Source organism: Schistocerca cancellata, chromosome 1, assembly GCF_023864275.1.
Source record: "Schistocerca cancellata isolate TAMUIC-IGC-003103 chromosome 1, iqSchCanc2.1, whole genome shotgun sequence".
In the NCBI taxonomy this organism is placed as follows: domain Eukaryota; kingdom Metazoa; phylum Arthropoda; class Insecta; order Orthoptera; family Acrididae; genus Schistocerca; species Schistocerca cancellata.
This window is the reverse complement of record NC_064626.1, coordinates 369,957,422-369,976,720: the sequence shown is the minus strand read 5'-3', so window position 1 is coordinate 369,976,720 and position 19,299 is coordinate 369,957,422. Positions and strand designations below refer to the sequence as shown.

General features: G+C 41.2%; 1 protein-coding gene across 1 annotated transcript in view; it reads right to left on the bottom strand.

The window, feature by feature from the left end:
* The window catches only part of LOC126174890 (intraflagellar transport protein 88 homolog), an 87,468-nt gene that overhangs the window by 44,280 nt on the left and 23,889 nt on the right, over window positions 1-19,299 (bottom strand). Inside the window, exons 2-8 of the mRNA XM_049921316.1 lie at window positions 3,696-3,843; window positions 3,535-3,582; window positions 3,274-3,455; window positions 2,988-3,183; window positions 2,685-2,902; window positions 2,478-2,587; window positions 2,274-2,392 (exon numbers count right to left, since the gene is read on the bottom strand). Of these exons, the coding sequence (XP_049777273.1) occupies window positions 2,274-2,392; window positions 2,478-2,587; window positions 2,685-2,902; window positions 2,988-3,183; window positions 3,274-3,455; window positions 3,535-3,582; window positions 3,696-3,842 (1,020 nt within the window). The 5' untranslated portion in view covers window position 3,843. The remainder of the gene's footprint in view (window positions 1-2,273; window positions 2,393-2,477; window positions 2,588-2,684; window positions 2,903-2,987; window positions 3,184-3,273; window positions 3,456-3,534; window positions 3,583-3,695; window positions 3,844-19,299) is intronic.

Below are 19,299 nucleotides of genomic sequence, written 5' to 3'. Positions count from 1 at the left end.
AGCCACACTACCTAAGGGGTTGCGTGACCCACATCTAAAAGCAGAACACCATTCACAATGGAGAATTGATGTCAAAATATCTAATAATTAAGGAAGGGGTCAGACAAATGAGAATGTGGTGAATCCAGCCAAGCACGTTGTACAAATATTATGACCTTCCACAAAATGAGATCCGAAGTACAGCCTTTACAACCCATGGGCTAGTTGCAGGAAAACCGCCAACCATCTGCTGTGTGGTGACATCGATGTGAAAACAAAGCAATTCCCCCTAATCAAATCCTGGGTTTGGACCAGCCAGCAGGCGAGACAAAGCATCAGCATTTGCATGTTGATTCATAGGGTGGAAATGAATCTCTTCGTTGCAATGCAAAGCAGAAAGAGCCCAACATTGAATGTGATGTGCCGCTTTATCTGGAAAAGGTGCAGAAGGACTGAATAAGGAAACCAATGGTTTGTAATCGGTGACCAGTTGGAATTTGCTACCATAGAGAAAAATATGGAATTTCTTCAGAGCATATACAATGGCCAAAGGTTCCTTTTCTATCTGAGAGTGCCTAGTTTGAGCAGGAGATAGTGTTTTTGAGGCTCAAGCAATACGCCACTAGGAGTGGTCTGGATATCTATTAGCCAGTACCATCCCAACCTGTATTATGAAATGTCCATCACAAGAACCAAGTGGAAGCCTGGTTGGTACATCACTCAGCAGGGCACAGACTGCAGCATGGTCTTAAGGGTGAAAAAAAATGGTTTCACAAGCCAGTTACCAGTAAAACTGAGTCCCTTTGCTCAGCAAAGCATGTAACAGCTACAGGACTGTCACTGCCCCAGGCAAAATTTTATGGTAGTAAGCAACTCTGCCTAGCTTTGGCTGACAAAAGGTGTGGAAGAGAAACATTAGCAGAAACATGTTGATGCAGGGGTTAGAGACCCTCAAACGGAACTTCAAACCCAAGTTAAATGATAGAAGGTGAAAAAAAAAATTGACATTTTTCTAAATTACACTTTAACCTGCTGCTGAAAAGCTTGTTTGGCACAACAGAAATAACTGATACAATGTTTATGTCCATATCCGTACCAGGTCATTGTGCTAAATTTTTGCACTGCAAACAGAAGCAATGTGACCTTTTTTGTCGCAATTATGACAGGTAATTTTGGGCAGTCTGGGTGCTCATGGTTAATTAAACAATAACTGCAGGATGGGAGCATGGAATGTGTATGTTGCTGGTTACTGACCTGAAGCTTGGTGTGGAAAAGAGAGTTGGATTGCTGATACCTCACACCAGGATTCAGTTTGGTTACTCACAGCTGGCAACACCTTGAACAACTGTGCAATAGCTAAAACCTCAGAGAGCAATGGATTTTTTACACTGGAGGGCATGCTCTCGCACCTCACAATCTGGAGCTACATGAATGACAGCATCTCTCACCATCTGATAAGTATATGGCTCTTTATGCACGTCAGACACAAAATGACAATGATGACTTAACCCATGGAGTTTAGCTGTCCATGCTCAAGGATTGATGTGGTTGCTTCCAACTGTGGTAAAACTCAACCCGGGATGCAATAACATGGGTGCGCTTACAGTAGTATATTAAAAGAGGTTTACACATTTGGTGAAATGTTAAAGATGACAAATTCTGCAAAGGAGTGAGTTGACATATGACTTGGAACATTCTTTGCAATATCCATGTAAGGAACAAGGAGCAGCATGCTGACTAGACAAAACTGAAGCCAATGACTGAAGTATCTGAGTTTGGTTGTCCAGCACCTGTGATTGGTGGTGCAATGCCGTGTGAATGATTCTTGCTATTCGACCAACCAACGTAAAATGTCCTCCATAACCCCGGCAGCCATCGTCAGAATAAACAGAGGAACAATCAGAGTACAAATTTGTGCATAAAACAGGACTACGTTAATTGAAAATCACACACAAACACACACACACACACACACACACACACACACACACACACACACACACACACAAGTCTGAGGCGTCCTCTACAGATGATATAGCACTGCCACATGCATGGCCTTTTGAAGGTATTTGGACATGTCACTACAGTTTTATGGTCTCAAAAACTGCCCCCAACTCACTATATAATTAGTAAACATTAGTGGCTGAACTCCTGCCTTTAAAAGAACAATAAGCACTTTAATCATCAAAAGTTGAAACATATATGGCACAGAATTTAGTTTGCTAAGGAGATGAATAACACAGGTATGTACTGCAAATGACAAAGAAAAGCTGAGCAATGACAACAAAATTTACCTTCAGTGCGCTGTACTTCTCTTCATCAACATTTAGAGGAACTTCAAGCATTGATTGGAAGCTTCTTTTCATCTTCTCTTTGTCACCAAGGGCATAGTAACAGAGAATGATGTGGAGTCCTTAAAAATCAATATAAATAAAATAACTGCTGTTAACTGTAGATTTTGTAATATAATTATGTTGTCAATGGAAGGCGAAGGATACCTGTTATAAAATCTGGTTTTTCTTGCATAATGAATTCAAAACTTGAGCATGCATCAGTAAATTGCCCCATTTTCACAAATAATATGCCAATGTTGTGCATGATCTTAATTCTGGATTAAAAGGAGATAATCAAACATTAACAACGAAGTTAACTTAATATTACACTGTACATTTGGTAATTGCTAATTACATACGTTCTTCACAAACCTTAACTCTTTGTAAGTATTTGGAACTTGGTCCAGTGCCATGTGATACATCTTAACAGCTTTAGAATACTGCCCTAACTTGAAGTATATATTGCCCATATTTACTTTTAGACGGTTTGCATTGTGAAACATTCTATTTTTTGTAATAATTTGATATGTATTCAAAGCTTCAGTGTACATTTCATTTGCAGCATACTGATTTGCCAAGTTGAAAAGAACCTGAAATTTTAAATTCCAGTGAAAACTTAATCCAGTCTTTCTTAAGGGAATCTCTAAAAGATGCTGCACTGCAGATTCTACTTACACCAAATGTCAAATCAAGATTGTGGCTATCACTTAATCCTTGTTGGTCAAGCATACGAATGAGATGCTGTTCTTTACTGGATGCTTCTTTGGCTTTATCTAGTGCAAGCCGTAGCTCACCACGATTGTTGGCAATGCAAGACTCTTCAATCAGTACTGCTATAGTTCTTTCAAGCTTCTTTGCTTTTTCCTCTGGCCTAAAATCATGCTTAAAATTTAGACAGAAACAAGTCTCACAACAAAAATTCACTGACTTAAAAGAACTAACTGGAAGAGGTAGTACTTACGTGTCTTCTTTTTTCATTTCCAACTGTGCTGAAGGGGAGCTGGCTGCTTGATTAAGTGGATCAAACAGCTGAGTCTGTCGCTGAGAAGTATATCCAGCACCCCTCACTGCTGTCATTGGTCTGTTCACCCCATCCTGTGTACTGGTCACTGGACGAAAGTTTAGGCTGGTTCCCTCACGATACTGTAATAGCATTATAGAATCTGACAAACAAACTCTTCATCGTACTACCACTTATATCACATATATGCAATCAACTTACACCTGATGATGTACCAAGACGCATTGCTGTGGGAGGCTTCGCTGTTGTCTCCATGAAACAAATATCATAAAGTTAATGTTCACAACAGGCACAGGAGCAAATTAAATCTGTCATTTTACAAAGTTATGGTTACAATTTTTTTTTCTTTTTTTTTTACTTACAATTGGTCTTTTTGCATAAGTTGATCGAAGTGCTTCTTGAATAATTTCATCTTGCTCGAGATCTTTTGTGCTAAGAGCCGATGGGTACTCATTGTAGCCAGAATAGATATCATCATCCAGTGGGACTTCAGCTTGGATATTACTCATTCTGAAAACAAACAGCTGCTGTTTTGAATAAGAAGCTACTTTTTATTGGTTTAGCAAAAGAAAACACATTCGTACTGTATGTGCAGGAGATAGTGTGTATGAGTGGGAGGAAGGGGTAGGAGCGGAGGATGAAGGATAGTCCAATTAATTCACTACTCTAACATGACTGTCAACAGCAAATGACAAGTTAAGCCAAAAACATTTGGTTTACATTTAAGAGAACACAATGAACAAACAAAGTCTAAAAACAGATTATCTCCACTTAATAAATGAACATGAAAATGCAGTAAATGCTGTCATTCAAGGGCAAAACAAATAACAGGCCTGTGATCCTCAAGGGTGTGGCGCATATCATAAATGTAGAAACAAATCTCAAAACTATGATTAATATTATTATTGACTTTTTTTTTCCTCAGACTTAAGTCTGGTTAAAAATGGAACGTGACGCGGACCTCGGTCAAGCGTGACTTCCTTGTAACTGTATGGTATATGTTATATTGCATTTAGGAACTTTCGGGTAATTGAACATGTATCAATAATTATAGATTTTTGTAGTTGTATATATATGTTTGGATGTAGCTGTATTGCATTGATGTACTGGTGAATATTGTGAGGTATGACTCCTGTAGTTGATAGTATAATTGGGATAATGTCGACTTTATCCTGATGCCACATGTCCTTGACTTCCTCAGCCAGTTGGATGTATTTTTCAATTTTTTCTCCTGTTTTCTTCTGTATATTTGTTGTGTTGGGTATGGATATTTCAATTAGTTGTGTTAATTTCTTCTTTTTATTGGTGAGTATGATGTCAGGTTTGTTATGTGGTGTTGTTTTATCTGTTATAATCGTTCTGTTCCAGTATAATTTGTATTCATCATTCTCCAGTATATTTTGTGGTGTGTACTTGTATGTGGGAACGTGTTGTTTTATTAGTTTATGTTTTATGGCAAGTTGTTGATGTATTATTTTTGCTACATTGTCGTGTCTTCTGGGGTATTCTGTATTTGCTAGTATTGTACATCCGCTTGTGATGTGATCTACTGTTTCTATTTGTTGTTTGCAAAGTCTGCATTTATCTGTTGTGGTATTGGGATCTTTAATAATATGCTTGCTGTAATATCTGGTGTTTATTGTTTGATCCTGTATTGCGATCATGAATCCTTCCTTCTCACTGTATATATTGCCGTTTCTTAGCCATGTGTTGGATGCGTCTTGATCTATGTGTGGCTGTGTTAGATGATACGGGTGCTTGCCGTGTAGTGTTTTCTTTTTCCAATTTACTTTCTTTGTATCTGTTGATGTTATGTGATCTAAAGGGTTGTAGAAGTGGTTATGAAATTGCAATGGTGTAGCTGATGTATTTATATGAGTGATTGCTTTGTGTATTTTGCTAGTTTCTGCTCGTTCTAGAAAGAATTTTCTTAAATTGTCTACCTGTCCATAATGTAGGTTTTTTATGTCTATAAATCCCCTTCCACCTTCCTTTCTGCTTAATGTGAATCTTTCTGTTGCTGAATGTATGTGATGTATTCTATATTTGTGGCATTGTGATCGTGTAAGTGTATTGAGTGCTTCTAGGTCTGTGTCACTCCATTTCACTACTCCAAATGAGTAGGTCAATACTGGTATAGCATAAGTATTTATAGCTTTTGTCTTGTTTCTTGCTGTCAATTCTGTTTTCAGTATTTTTGTTAGTCTTTGTCTATATTTTTCTTTTAGTTCTTCTTTAATATTTGTATTATCTATTCCTATTTTTTGTCTGTATCCTAGGTATTTATAGGCATCTGTTTTTTCCATCGCTTCTATGCAGTCGCTGTGGTTATCCAATATGTAATCTTCTTGTTTAGTGTGTTTGCCCTTGACTATGCTATTTTTCTTACATTTGTCTGTTCCAAAAGCCATATTTATATCATTGCTGAATACTTCTGTTATCTTTAGTAATTGGTTGAGTTGTTGATTATTATTATTATATTATTATTATTATTATTTATTATATTATTATAATTATTATATTATTATTATTATTATTATTATTATTATTATTGCTATTATTATTATTATTATTGTTGTTGTTGTTGTTGTTGTTGTTGTTGTTGTTGTTGTTGTTGTTGTTGTTAGATTACACTGTTGGATATGAAGTCTACTCCAGGTTACTTCCAGCTTCCTTAGGAGTTTAGGACTGGTGACTTAAATGATTTTACAGTACTTTATGAGGTAAGATCTGCTCCACCACTGGTTCATATTCCACCTTTACAAGGAGGTGATGTGTTATAAGCCAGTTGGCCTTGACAACACGCAAATGAATGATCATAGGCTCATCACCTATAATAAACTCTTTAGCAACAAATTTGCTAATCCCCTATGAACAACAAGGCCTGGCTGATTCTTAGCACTGATGGTCTTCCACAATCACTTTAAAATATATATACAGGTGCCTTTTTAACCAGTCAAACTCTTCAGAAAATATAACATTATGTATCTTTAACTGATGTCACAAATAGGGTTATATCTTTTATTTCATGGTCTTTCAACGCCCTAGGATTCTGGAAAGCACACTATCTAACTCATGTGAGACTGGTCCCAGGAAACCAAGGTGACAGGGATGATTCAGTTTTGTCATTTCACATTTAACTGACCCCGATTCTCAGGTCTTTACATTTCAGTTTCTCCTGAGCCATCTTATCATTAATGTTCTCATCTCACGAGACTTGGACATTGATCAACAGCCATGTGATAGCCAGCAGTTGTGACTGCTTTAGGTGTCTGGCAGTATCATTTGTTGTTGAAATCTGGCACTCTTATAGCTCTACATATTTGCCAATGAAAGTGTTATTATTATTATTATTATTATTATTATTATTATTGTTATAGATAGATAGATACTGCCTACAGGAAAATGAAAGAGACCTTTGGAGATAAGAGAACCACTTGTATGAACGTCAAGAGCTCAGATGGAAACCCAGTTCTAAGCAAAGAAGGGAAAGCAGAAAGGTGGAAGGAGTATATAGAGGGTCTATACAAGGGCGATGCACTTGAGGACAATATTATGGAAATGGAAGAGGATGTAGATGAAGATGAAATGGGAGATACGATACTGCGTGAAGAGTTTGACAGAGCACTGAAAGACCTGAGTCGAAACAAAGCCCCCGGAGTAGACAACATTCCATTGGAACTACTGACGGCCTTGGGAGAGCCAGTCCTGACAAAACTCTACCATCTGTTGAGCAAGATGTATGAAACAGGCAAAATACCCTCAGACTTCAAGAAGAATATAATAATTCCAATCCCAAAGAAAGCAGGTGTTGACAGATGTGAAAATTACCGAACAATCAGTTTAATAAGCCACAGCTGCAAAATACTAATGCGAATTCTTTACAGACGAATCGAAAAACTAGTAGAAGCCGACCTCAGGGAAGATCAGTTTGGATTCCGTAGAAATACTGGAACACGTGAGGCAATACTGACCTTACGACTTATCTTAGAAGAAAGATTAAGGAAAGGTAAACCTACGTTTCTAGCATTTGTAGACTTAGAGAAAGCTTTTGACAATGTTGACTGGAATACTCTCTTTCAAATTCTAAAGGTGGCAGGGGTAAAATACAGGGAGCGAAAGGCTATTTACAATTTGTACAGAAACCAGATGGCAGTTATAAGAGTCGAGGGACATGAAAGGGAAGCAGTGGTTAAGAAGGGAGTAAGACAGGGTTGTAGCCTCTCCCCGATGTTATTCAATCTGTATATTGAGCAAGCAGTAAAGGAAACAAAAGAAAAATTCGGCGTAGGTATTAAAATCCATGGAGAAGAAATAAAAACGTTGAGGTTCGCCGATGACATTGTAATTCTGTCAGAGACAGCAAAGGACTTGGAAGAGCAGTTGAACGGAATGGATGGTGTCTTGAAGGGAGTATATAAGATGAACATCAACAAAAGCAAAACGAGGATAATGGAATGTAGTCGAATTAAGTCAGGTGATGCTGAGGGAATTAGATTAGGAAGTGAGACACTTAAAGTAGTAAAGGAGTTTTGCTATTTGGGGAGCAAAATAACTGATGATGGTTGAAGTAGAGAGGATATAAAATGTAGACTGGCAATGGCAAGGAAAGCGTTTCTGAAGAAGAGAAATTTGTTAACATCGAGTATAGATTTAAGTGTCAGGAAGTCATTTCTGAAAGTATTTGTATGGAGTGTAGCCATGTATGGAAGTGAAACATGGACGGTAAATAGTTTGGATAAGAAGAGAATAGAAGCTTTTGAAATGTGGTGCTACAGAAGAATGGTGAAGATTAGATGGGTAGATCACATAACTAATGAGGAAGTATTGAATAGGATTGGGGAGAAGAGAAGTTTGTGGCACAACTTGACCAGAAGAAGGGATCGGTTGGTAGGACATTTTCTGAGGCATCAAGGGATCACCAATTTAGTATTGGAGGGCAGCGTGGAGGGTAAAAATCGTAGGGGGAGACCAAGAGATGAATACACTAAGCAGATTCAGAAGGATGTAGGTTGCAGTAGGTACTGGGAGATGAAGAAGCTTGCACAGGATAGAGTAGCATGGAGAGCTGCATCAAACCAGTCTCAGGACGGAAGACCATAACAACAACAACATTATTGTTATTATTATTACTGGGAGTTCTGGACAGTCAACAGAAATGTCAATAAGGGCACTACATTTTTTAGGTGATTTATTGATTTAAAGAAACTTACTAAATTGGAAAACTTCTGTCCAAGGCTGTTCTCATAGCATACTGAAATTTAGTATTCCACAATTGATGTAGGTGGCCTCACACCATAAAAGATTTTAAAAATCTTGTCAAGGCCATCTCTTCATCTACATCTGCATCCATACTTTACTAATCAGTGTGAAGTGATGGTAGAGCATACTACTGATTGTACAACATAACAATTGTTCCCGTTCCATCAGCATATAGAGCAATGGACACAAGTCTTTGCACTTACAGTAATTAGTCTAATATTATCTTCACAGACACTGTGGAAGCAATACATAGAAGGCTGTTGTACATTTTTAGATTCCTTGCTCAATAATAGGTTCTTATAACTTTGTGAGTAGGTTTTTGAAGTTTCAGGTTTTCCATTCTCCCGTGGGTTAAACAAACCTGTCAGCATCATGTTGCTTTTCTTTGTACATATTTAATATCTCCTCTTAAAACTATTTGATGTGGTCCCACACACTTGAGCAATACTCTAGGATGGGTCATAAGAGAGTTTTGGAAGCAGTCTCCTTTGCAGGTGACTCCATTTTGCTAGTATCATACCAATGAACCAAAGTCTGCTACCTGCTTCATTTAAGACTGAGCCTCTGTGATCATTCCATTTCATATTCTCACAAACTGTTGCATCAAGATATTTGTATGAGTTGACATTCCTACTGTGACAAGTTGATACTGCACGTATAGTATGTTACGTTTACCCATTTTGTGACATGTACAAGTTTATGTTTCTGAATATTTACAGCACATTTACAGTTCTCACACCATTTTGAAATCTGATAAAGATCAAACTGGTTATTTGTGCAGCTTTTTTGAGAGTACTTTATTACAGATAACTGAATCACCTAAAAAAAGTCTGAGGTTGCCATTAATACTGTCTGTCAGGCCATTAATTAGCAATATGAACAGCTACAGTATGAACACACTTGTCTGAGGTATGTCCAAAGTTATTTCTACATCTACCCATGTCGCTCCACCTAAATATTGCAAAGAAATTCTGAATCTAGTCACAAATTTCACTAAATGCCCCAAACAATCGTATTTCTGCTAATAAGTACTAGTAAGGCACTGAGTCAAATGCTTTTCAGAAACCATAATACTGCATCTACCAGATAGTCTTTATCCATAGCTTTCAGAATGGCATGTGACACAAGTAATAGTTGGGTTTCATATGAACGATGATTTCAGAATCCATGACTGCTGGCATGGAAGAGATCATTCTGTTCCAGATATCTCATTATGCTTTAGCTCTGAATGTGTTCTAAGATAGCACAGCAAATGATTGTAAATTATTGTCAGTGTTATTATATGGTCGTTTTGTGCATCATTTCTACTACACTTCTTGTAGACGCAGGCAACCTGTGCTTTCTTCCAACCAGTGGGCATACTTTTTTGTTTGAGGAATCTGTGTTGTGTTAAAAGAGTGGCTAACTTAGTCACAGTTCTGGTGCTTAAGGTATCACCTGGGGTTTTAGACCATGCTCTTTTGCTTGTAATGGCACACCATGACTACAATCAAATCCAAATCTGAAAGCAGGTTCATCAATGAAGTGCAACACTTAGCATTGAAAGCACATTTATTATGAACACCAACTTACAGACAGAACTGAACTTGTCTACAGCTCATAGTCTACTGGTTAGTGTTGCTGTCCCTGGATCACAGGGTCCTGGGTTCGATTCCCTGACAAGTCAGGTATTTTCTCTGCCTGGGTGTTTGTGTTGTCCTCACCATTTCATCATCATTCAGGAAAAAGACGAGACTGGACAAGAAAAGATTAGGATTTGCATGGGCACTTACAACCATGTAGTTAAGTGCCCCACAAAACTAAGTGCCATCATCATCATCATCATCATCATCATCAGAATTGGACTCGTGCAAAGAGAGTGCTGCTATTTATACAAAAATTGAACATTCCATACCATAGAACATTACAAACATAAGATATTTTGAGAACCTTTCAGAAATGATGAATACTGTGTAACAAGTAACTGCTGCTGAATGGCTTTAACTGGCAACCCACAGCACAATAGCCAGTGAAACTAACCATTAAGCCACACTACATGCATATACATTACTGCATTGCTACTTCTCCAGGAGCTAACTACATCACCCTGGATGTAGGTCTTGTCAACGGACCTCTGAACAGCAAATCCCTGTATTCTGGTCTTGCTGTCACATCCTCTTTATGCAATGAGCAATGAAGGTAGCCTCTTCCGCCATAGCTTCATGACTCTTGAGCAGATCTTCAGTTATGTTGAATGAGAAGCGCGCATCAATCTGCGCTTCAGGACTGTAGTAGGGTTCATACACAGGACATGGATGATGTCTTAACATTTTTGTCTTCTTCATGAAAGGTCATAACCCTTGACTTCATATGTGATGTATAACAAGCAATGAAGGATACAATGCAGCACAAAGTAACACCCCCATAACTTTTCTGGAAAGCCTCCTTGGCTATATCTCACTGACCGATGCTTCATGTTACAGCACTTTCAGTCTTTCTCCTAGGTGTCCAGAGTCCATACACAAGTCAACTACCTTGCTTCTTTGGTCCTGGTGATGAAGTGTTTCACGTAACCACATGGGTGAAACAGGAACAATGTATCCATTGTCATTTCAGCCTCATGACCAAGGAGCAGACAGAACAGTGTGAAACCTTCGCTGTGTTATATGCAAATGTCACAACAGGCAATACTGTATCCTAATCTCTCTGTTCAACATCAAAATATACTGGGAAAAGTATCTGCGAGCATCTTACTAAAGTATTCTGTCAGGCCATTCATCTGTGGGTGGTAGGCAGTTGTCATCTTGTGAGTGATGTTGCAGAGTGAAATTAACTCTGATACTAGTCTTGGCTGGCAAACTTATTCACGACTGGTGATCATAATACAGGGAGCCTCGTACTTCAAAATTATGTCCTCTACAAGAAACCATCCAATTTCTGGAGCTTTGCAGTTGGCTCAGGTTTGGTGATGCGCTTGAAGTAGTGAGAGCAAACTATTTTCCATTGATTCCCATTTGTAAACTTCAGGAACCTCCCCAATTCTGTGGAATGGCACTGTTACACATGGAATTGGTACCAGATGCCCCAGAAGTAATTGAAGCATATGCTTCAATCACTGGTATTCCTTACAGATCAATAGATATGATAGTGCACTGCCTATGATGTGAGGCAGTATGATGCAATGTTCCTTCAGACATGCATGCATGTCCAAAGGGACAGGCACTGTGGTGACTACAGCTCCAAAGGAACATTGCATTTTACTTCTTCACAACACAGGCACTACTACTCTGTATTTATTGCCTGAAACTCGGCCTGTGACTCGTGAATAAAATAACATTAAAGGGAATACCATTAATGGGATATAAGATTACAGATATGACAGAAGGATGACAACATACGGAAGTTTGGGTCTGCTTGGGTAGCTGAAGTGGTTAAGGTAACCACTTGCATTAAGTGGAAAATCCGGGTTCGAGTCTTGGTCCAGCACAAATTTTCATCATTGTAACTCCATTATACAGCTGAAGAAGGTTCATATTCATAACTGTGAACAAGTTTAATATCAGATTGATAGAGACCTGGCAGACCAAATGTTGGACCATTATGAAAAATCTTTAGGATAACTTGCCACAAATGAGCTGGGATAGTAAGTAACCATTATTTAATTATACAATGTACTGTTTATTAACTGGAATTTTCCTTTTCTTGGTTCCTCTTTCTTCAAGGCTTCAATGATTTTTGGCAAAACTGGATACGCCCTCTGTTTAGTAGCAACGACATTTAATGCAGTGATGATTAATATTTCATCCCCACTTTTATGTTCCACCAAAGGATTTCCAAAACGAGAGATGATATCCTTGTGTTTGGCATTCACTTTTGCATATGCCTGTGACTCCTTACTCCTGAAACCTCAGTACATGTGTCATCAGTCAACCCAACTGATTCTTTGGGTTAGTCAGTCAGGACGGAGAATGGTGATCCACTGCAACAGCAAATGGTTTGCCAAATAAATAGAGCTGCAACTTGTTAATGGCTCAGAAAACAGAAAAAAATACACTCTGAAGATTCAGTGGGTTATCTTGAATTATCTTCTCCTATTTCTCCTGGATAATCCCTCGTTCAGCTTGTGACACCCTATATGAGAGCTAGTCAATTGGTGGATGGTACCCAGTGTTGATATAGTGTTTTATCATGGATCTTTTGGTCTGTTTCCACTCCACTATGGTTTTGAAAGCACCTGAAAATTATTGCGGGACCACTAACACCATGTGATGTCCCTTGGTCAAGCTAGATCCTATTGGCAGTTCAATAGTAGCTTCCTCCCCTGCATTGCCTGTAGTCAATGGCATTAAGCTGCCCTTCCTTGACTGGTTTGGCTGCTCCTACACACATACCTCTAGGAATGAGTTGAGGTTGCTCATGACAATTAGTGATCCAAAGCTCTCCTTGACCACCTTCTATGCTTATGATCATTGCTGGTATGTAGATCTCTTTTGTGAATCAGTGTAGTTTTTTGCAATTGATAGAAGCTTCACAATCTAACTGAGCATCTGAGTTGATAACTGGAACTCACCTCATTGACTATGGTGGGATAACACTGTCTACAATGGCAACAACTATCCAGAGAAATCTTCGTTATGTGGGCTTCTTGGAATAATTTTGTCAATTTGGAATCCCATCTGTGAACAAAATTATGACTACATTCTGTTAAAACGACAAATTCAAAGGGCTGTGTTCTGTTAATTATGGTTACCAATGCAATACATGTTCCTATTGGTTGGCTGTTTTAGTCATCTGCAACTTTCAGCACAATTACTCTCCTCTCACAGAACACAGTCTTTTCTACCTGTCGAAATTACACAGTGGTTGGTTGGTTGTGTTGTGCCATGTGTTCATACAGCGCAGTCCCTGCATGTAAGATGCAGCCACTGCTTCTCAAGCATTGTGTGCCAATGCTCCAGTGGCAGCAGCGCAACATACTTCAAAGTGCTCACACAGTGGGGGCACCACAAGATATGCAGCAGTCATACCACTCGGTCAACAGAGCCAATCAGGATGCAGCCTCAAGTATTTAAGTTGCGTCAGCGCCCGGAAGCAGAGTTGTTCTGTGGGCCTTTTGGAGTATGGAGCAGGTCTCCTCTCAGTCATGATGCTGTTGCTGTGATAGTGTTTATGGGAGATGAACTTTGACTATGGACCTGGACAGGAGCAATTATACTGAATCAGGTTTCACCTTGTTTTCAGTATAAATCTAAGTTGTAATTAATTCTGACTTTCCAATTGGTAGTTTGTAGCTGGGACACAACAGGTTGATTTGGGAGAGGAGACCAGACGAAGTCATCAGCCCCATGATCTAGGATGGCAGAAATAAAGGGAGGAACAACACAAACAGCACAGTCCAGTCAAGAGAAAGAAATATTGTGTAAAAAAAAGAAGGAAAAGGGATGTTACAGCAGCAGGAAGAGGAAAGAATAGGAGGGGAGTGAGTGGAAATGGTGAGAGCATGGGTGCCTGAGAAATGTTACGTGGGGGAGGGGGGGGGGCACCAGCACTGCTACTGACCCATCCTGACATCAACACAATACCATTATTACTGTATAATGGGGACAATGCTAGAGGAAGAAGACACAAGAAAAGAGGAAACAAAACAGCACAACAGACCAGACAAAATGTATGGAAAAGGCTGGGAGAACCTGACCATAACCAGACAAGGAAGCTGAGAGGGCACATTTAGTGTTAAGGGCCAAAAGGTGGGTGCAGTCTAGCAGAATATGGCTCACTGTGGGTGGAGCCCTGCAACTACAAAGGGGGAAAGGGGATGGCTGCTTGCGGAGTAAAAACCCGTGGGTCAACTTACTATGGCCAGTATGAAGACGGCACAGGATGGTAGATTCCTGCTAGGAGAGGCAGAGAGAAGACTGTCACATGGTGAGAGTCTCCTTGATGGCATGAAGTTTGTTAGAGAGGGAGATAGCCCCTCGAGAGTTAGCCCACAATTGAGCAAAAATGGACTTGATATAAAGCTGCAAATGCACCCTCAGAGGGGTCACAGAGAGTGTGACATAGGTGGCTGCCCCCCCCCCCCCCAGGCTAGATGATAAGCAAATTCATTTCCTGGGATATCTATGTGGCCAGGAGCCCAAAGGAAGTCAACTGAACAAGCAGCATCACCAACACCAGCACGAAGATCATGGATAGCAGGGACCAAGGGGTGGTGGGAAAAACACCAAGTGATATCCCAGAGGCCACTCACTGAGTTCATACACAAAAAACTCAGCTGAGGGAGGAATGTTTAATAAAACAGAGGGCTCGATGGATGGCCATCAGTTCTGCAGTAAACACCCCATACATGGAAGGCAAGAGATAGTGTTCCATGCCAACACAAGACGTGAAGGGATGTCGCACATGATCAGTAGATTTAGAGCTGTTGGTGTAAAAAACAAGGGCAACCTGAAACTCCTGTGAGAGTGTTTAGAACAAACAATGGACTACCACTGGAGCAATGGAGGCTTTTGGATCCCAGAAGAGATTCATCTGAATCTGTGGCTGAGGAACTAACAAAGGGGGGTGGTTGAGAGAGAACACAGGGAAGAGGACAGGGAGGGAAGATAGGAGACACAGCAAAGAGAAACAAGGTGGAGCCCAACTGGTAAACCCGCCCTCGGTAGGTGGGCAATGGCCTGAAGCTGCAAAAAGAATAGAATAGGAGGGGTGAGAAGGGGAAGAGCAATAGGACGGCATAGGAAATCAGGAACTGGGACTGAAGAATCAAAAGAGGAGGGATCCCAGCATCAACCAGAAGACTATCGACAGGGCTAATGCGGAAGGTGCTGGTGGCTGAACGGATACCTTGATGGTGAACCAGGTCCAAAAGGAGCAGCATGCAAGGGGCAGCTCATCCATAAACTTGACAACCATAGTCCAGATGAGATGGAACTAGTTCCTGGTAAAGGCAGAGAAGGGTCGAACAATCCACACCCCAAGAGATGTGGGCAAGGAGAGCTGAGAACAGTGCCAACTTGGACTCCAAACAATCAGTGGGACTGGAACTGGTGAATAAAAATTGAGAGGTGACCAGAAAGACCTCACTCACAAGAGTAAGGACAATACGATCGAAGAAACCTGCGATAAGATGGTGGCTTACCAAACTGCGTTTTCCAATTGAAGCAGATGATCCATCAGAGACTGTCCCTCCCAAAAGCTGCACTGGTAAGGAGATAAAAAGTCCTGATTTTCAAGGACCCAACTGAGCTAACGAGCCCCCATCCGTTCTAGTAACTTGCAGAGTACATAGGTCAGGCTGATGGGCTGGCAACCATCAAGGGATGACAGATTCTTGCCAGGTTTAAGGACAGGAACCACAATACTGTCCCTCCATTGAGAGGGGAAAATGCCTTGGAGCTAAACAGGTTAAACACCGGGAGGAGATATTGGTGTTGTGGAAGACTGAGGTATTGAAGCAATTGGTTATGGATGGAATGAGTGCCAGGAGCTGAACTGTAGGGGCTAGAAGAATTTTCCATTCAGTTAAAGGTTCATTGTAGGATTCTGCCTGACAAGTGGTAAAACATAAGTGGGAAGCTTCAGTCCACTGTTTCTGGAGGAAGAAGAAGGCAGCTGGATAGGAGGCTGATGCCAATGCCATTGCAAAATGGGTCAAAAGGTGTTCCCGAGAAATGATGGATCTGTACAAAGGCCACTTGGAAGGGCAAGGTTCTGAATGGAAGACTGCTACTGACAACCTTTGAGGGTTCGGAGTATAGCCCACTCCCACGATGAAGGGACAGAAGAACCAAGAGAGGAGACAAAGCTCTGTTTGGTTAAGTAATGGGCTTTGGTGTGAAGACATTTAAAGCTAATAAGACCGATGGAGGACAGATGCTGCTTAAGATTACAGATGGTGGTTGCAAAGGCCACGCTCCAGCATGGAACTGGCCGAAGGTGAACGGAGTATGTCAAGCAGGTAACGGCAATGCCAGTAGTGCAGATTATCTTACTGGACACATCACAGATGACTTCATCAATAAAACCTGACTAAGAAGGTGGAAACATGACCTGGGAAGTATACAGAGGCCAATCAGAATGATGGAAGCCCAGTGGGATAGCCTGGTCATTGGGAGGTGGGAAGGGAATGAGAGAATCAATGGGAAGGAGAGGTCATCAAGTAGTGACCATTATTACAAAGGAAGAAGGGGATGGGACAAGAGCAAAAGATAAATGGCAGAAAAAGTGCCATATGTGGCACTAAAATGACTAGGGAAACTATCATTAAGAGGGAATATGTTGTGGTCCACAAGAAACTGGTTAATGAGCCCCGGACTAGATGAAAAAGCACTGCCCCACAAAGAGTGATGGGCATTAAAATCTCCATGGAGAAGAAAGCAAGGGGGGAGTTGCTGAAGGAGGATACTTAGGGCAGCAGATGTAGGTGGCCTGTTAGGAGGGAGCTAGAGATTGCATACCATGATGGCAGAATCCAAGTGGACCCAGATATCAACCACTTGCAATGTGGCACAAAGTGGGATCCATGTACTAACAATATCCATATAGACCAACATGCAGACTCCACTGGAAGCCCTCAAAGGACCAACCTGGTTCCAACAGAAAGCACAGAACCCATAAAATGGTCAGTGAGTGAGCATCAGTAAAATTAGATTTCTTGGAACAATGCAAACTGCAGAATAAAAGGCAATAAGGGATTGCAACTCTGGGAGGTGGCAGTAGTATCCATTACAGTTCCACTGAATAAACACAGAGCAGGTATCCAAATGGCAGGCAAGCAGGCGCAAGCGAATCACGCCACCAGGTCACCAACAACAATTTGGGGGGGGGGGGGATTTCCATTAATAAGGTGCCAGACTCAGGTTGTGATAGGGGTAATTGGGTACAACGAGGTGGGGGGCTTGTCCTATGACTAATGTTGTTTCTTCTTCTTCTTTACAGGTTGAGGAGGCGGGCAAGGCAAAAAGGGAAAGCAGGCTTCTGCAAGATTTGGGAAGAGAACAGAAAGCCTTAGGACACAAAGATTATGTGTCCTGTGGCCAAGTTGCAGCAGCAGGCCTCTGGCCTGACAGCCACTGGGTAGAGGTGTGCTGGAAGGGAGCCCTATCACCAACCAGTGCCGAAAGAGAAGGGCACTTCTTTGGCTGGGCAGGAAGAGCAGCACCTGGTAGGGAAGATGTGGGAACATCAGGAGAGGGGCAAAGGAGAGGGAGACAGGACTGGGATAAGAAAAAAGGAGGGGGGGGGGAGAAGGATGTAACAGAGGCAAATGTAAAAGTTATCAACACATGATGAAGTTGGTCATATTTCTGATGAGCCTCAGTGTAAGATAAACGATCCAGGAACTTATACTCTTGTATCTTTTTTTTCTTTCTTATAAGCCAGGCTATCTGGTGAGTGTGGAGAGTGATGATCATGACAATTTACACACAAGAGTGGCAGAACAAGGTGCTCCTCTTGTGGAGTGGGAATCCACAGTCACCACACAGAGGGTCTGCCATACATTGGGTAGACACGCGCCTGAAATGCAAGCACTGAAGGCAACTCATGAGGGGCGGGATGCACGCCTTCACAGCACACTGATATCACATAAACTTGATCTTCTCTGAGAGGGTATCTCCCTCAAAGTCCAGGATAAAGGCACCAGTATCAGTGCAGTTGTCCCTAAGACTTTTCTGCAAATGCCGAACAAACTGAATGTCCTGTCATTTGAGATTGGCCAAGAGTTCCTTGTCAGTTTGAAGAATGAGATCCCTATGAAAAATAACTCCCTGACCATATTCACAGACTGGTGAGGTGTAATGGACACCGGGAAGTCACTAAGATGATCACAACCATGAAGAGCTGCAGATTGGATGGCAGAAGACGTTTTGATCAACAGGGAACCTTACCGCATCTCACTGAGAGCCTCCACTTCGACAAACTTGTTTTCAATATTTTCCGCAAAAAACTACAGTTTTGTGGTGGTGAACAAGCCCAGTCCATTCTAGTACAGACCAGGCAATTGGAAAAGTGTTTCACCCCAAGCTGGCGAGGTCGGCACTGCTCCCAGGGTGTGGCCAGGGAAGGTAAGGTGGCAGGGTCATAAGAAGCAGCATTTAATGATCCATTACCAATAGACAAGACAGCCATAGCAGAACAACCAGATTTTTGGAGCTTGATATGCTTCATGTGCAAAGCATTCACCCTGATACAACCCACTCCAATCAGGGGCTCCCCCCATGGATGCCACCCAGCCTTAGCAAGAACTGTCTGGCACGGAAGCCATTATCAGGAGTTCTGATGCTCCAGAATGACAAGTAACCACTCCTAGGCATACATGAGGAGGCAACAGCTCAGGTATCAGAATTGTGATACTTCTGTTGTCAGGGGGTAAGTCAGATGAGTATGTAACAGATGTCCTGGTAACCAGACAGGATGGAGGGGGGCTACAACAGGGGAAAAAAAGAGGAAGGAGGAAGTTAGAGGAATTCACACCGTACATGCTAGGGAGTGTGTTCTCCCCAAATGGCTCACACCACAGAGAGAAAATTTAGAATTGGAGGTCAAACCTCAAAGGAGGCCAAAAAGGAAGGGTGGAAGAGAAAAAGGCAAGAGGAACAAAACCACAAGTAATGCAGGAAACCAGGTGGATAGCCAGGTTCACATAAATAAGAACACTGAGAGAAGGGAAGGAGGGTGTAGAGGGGAGGAGCGAAGACGAGGACAAGGAGGGAGATGCACAGG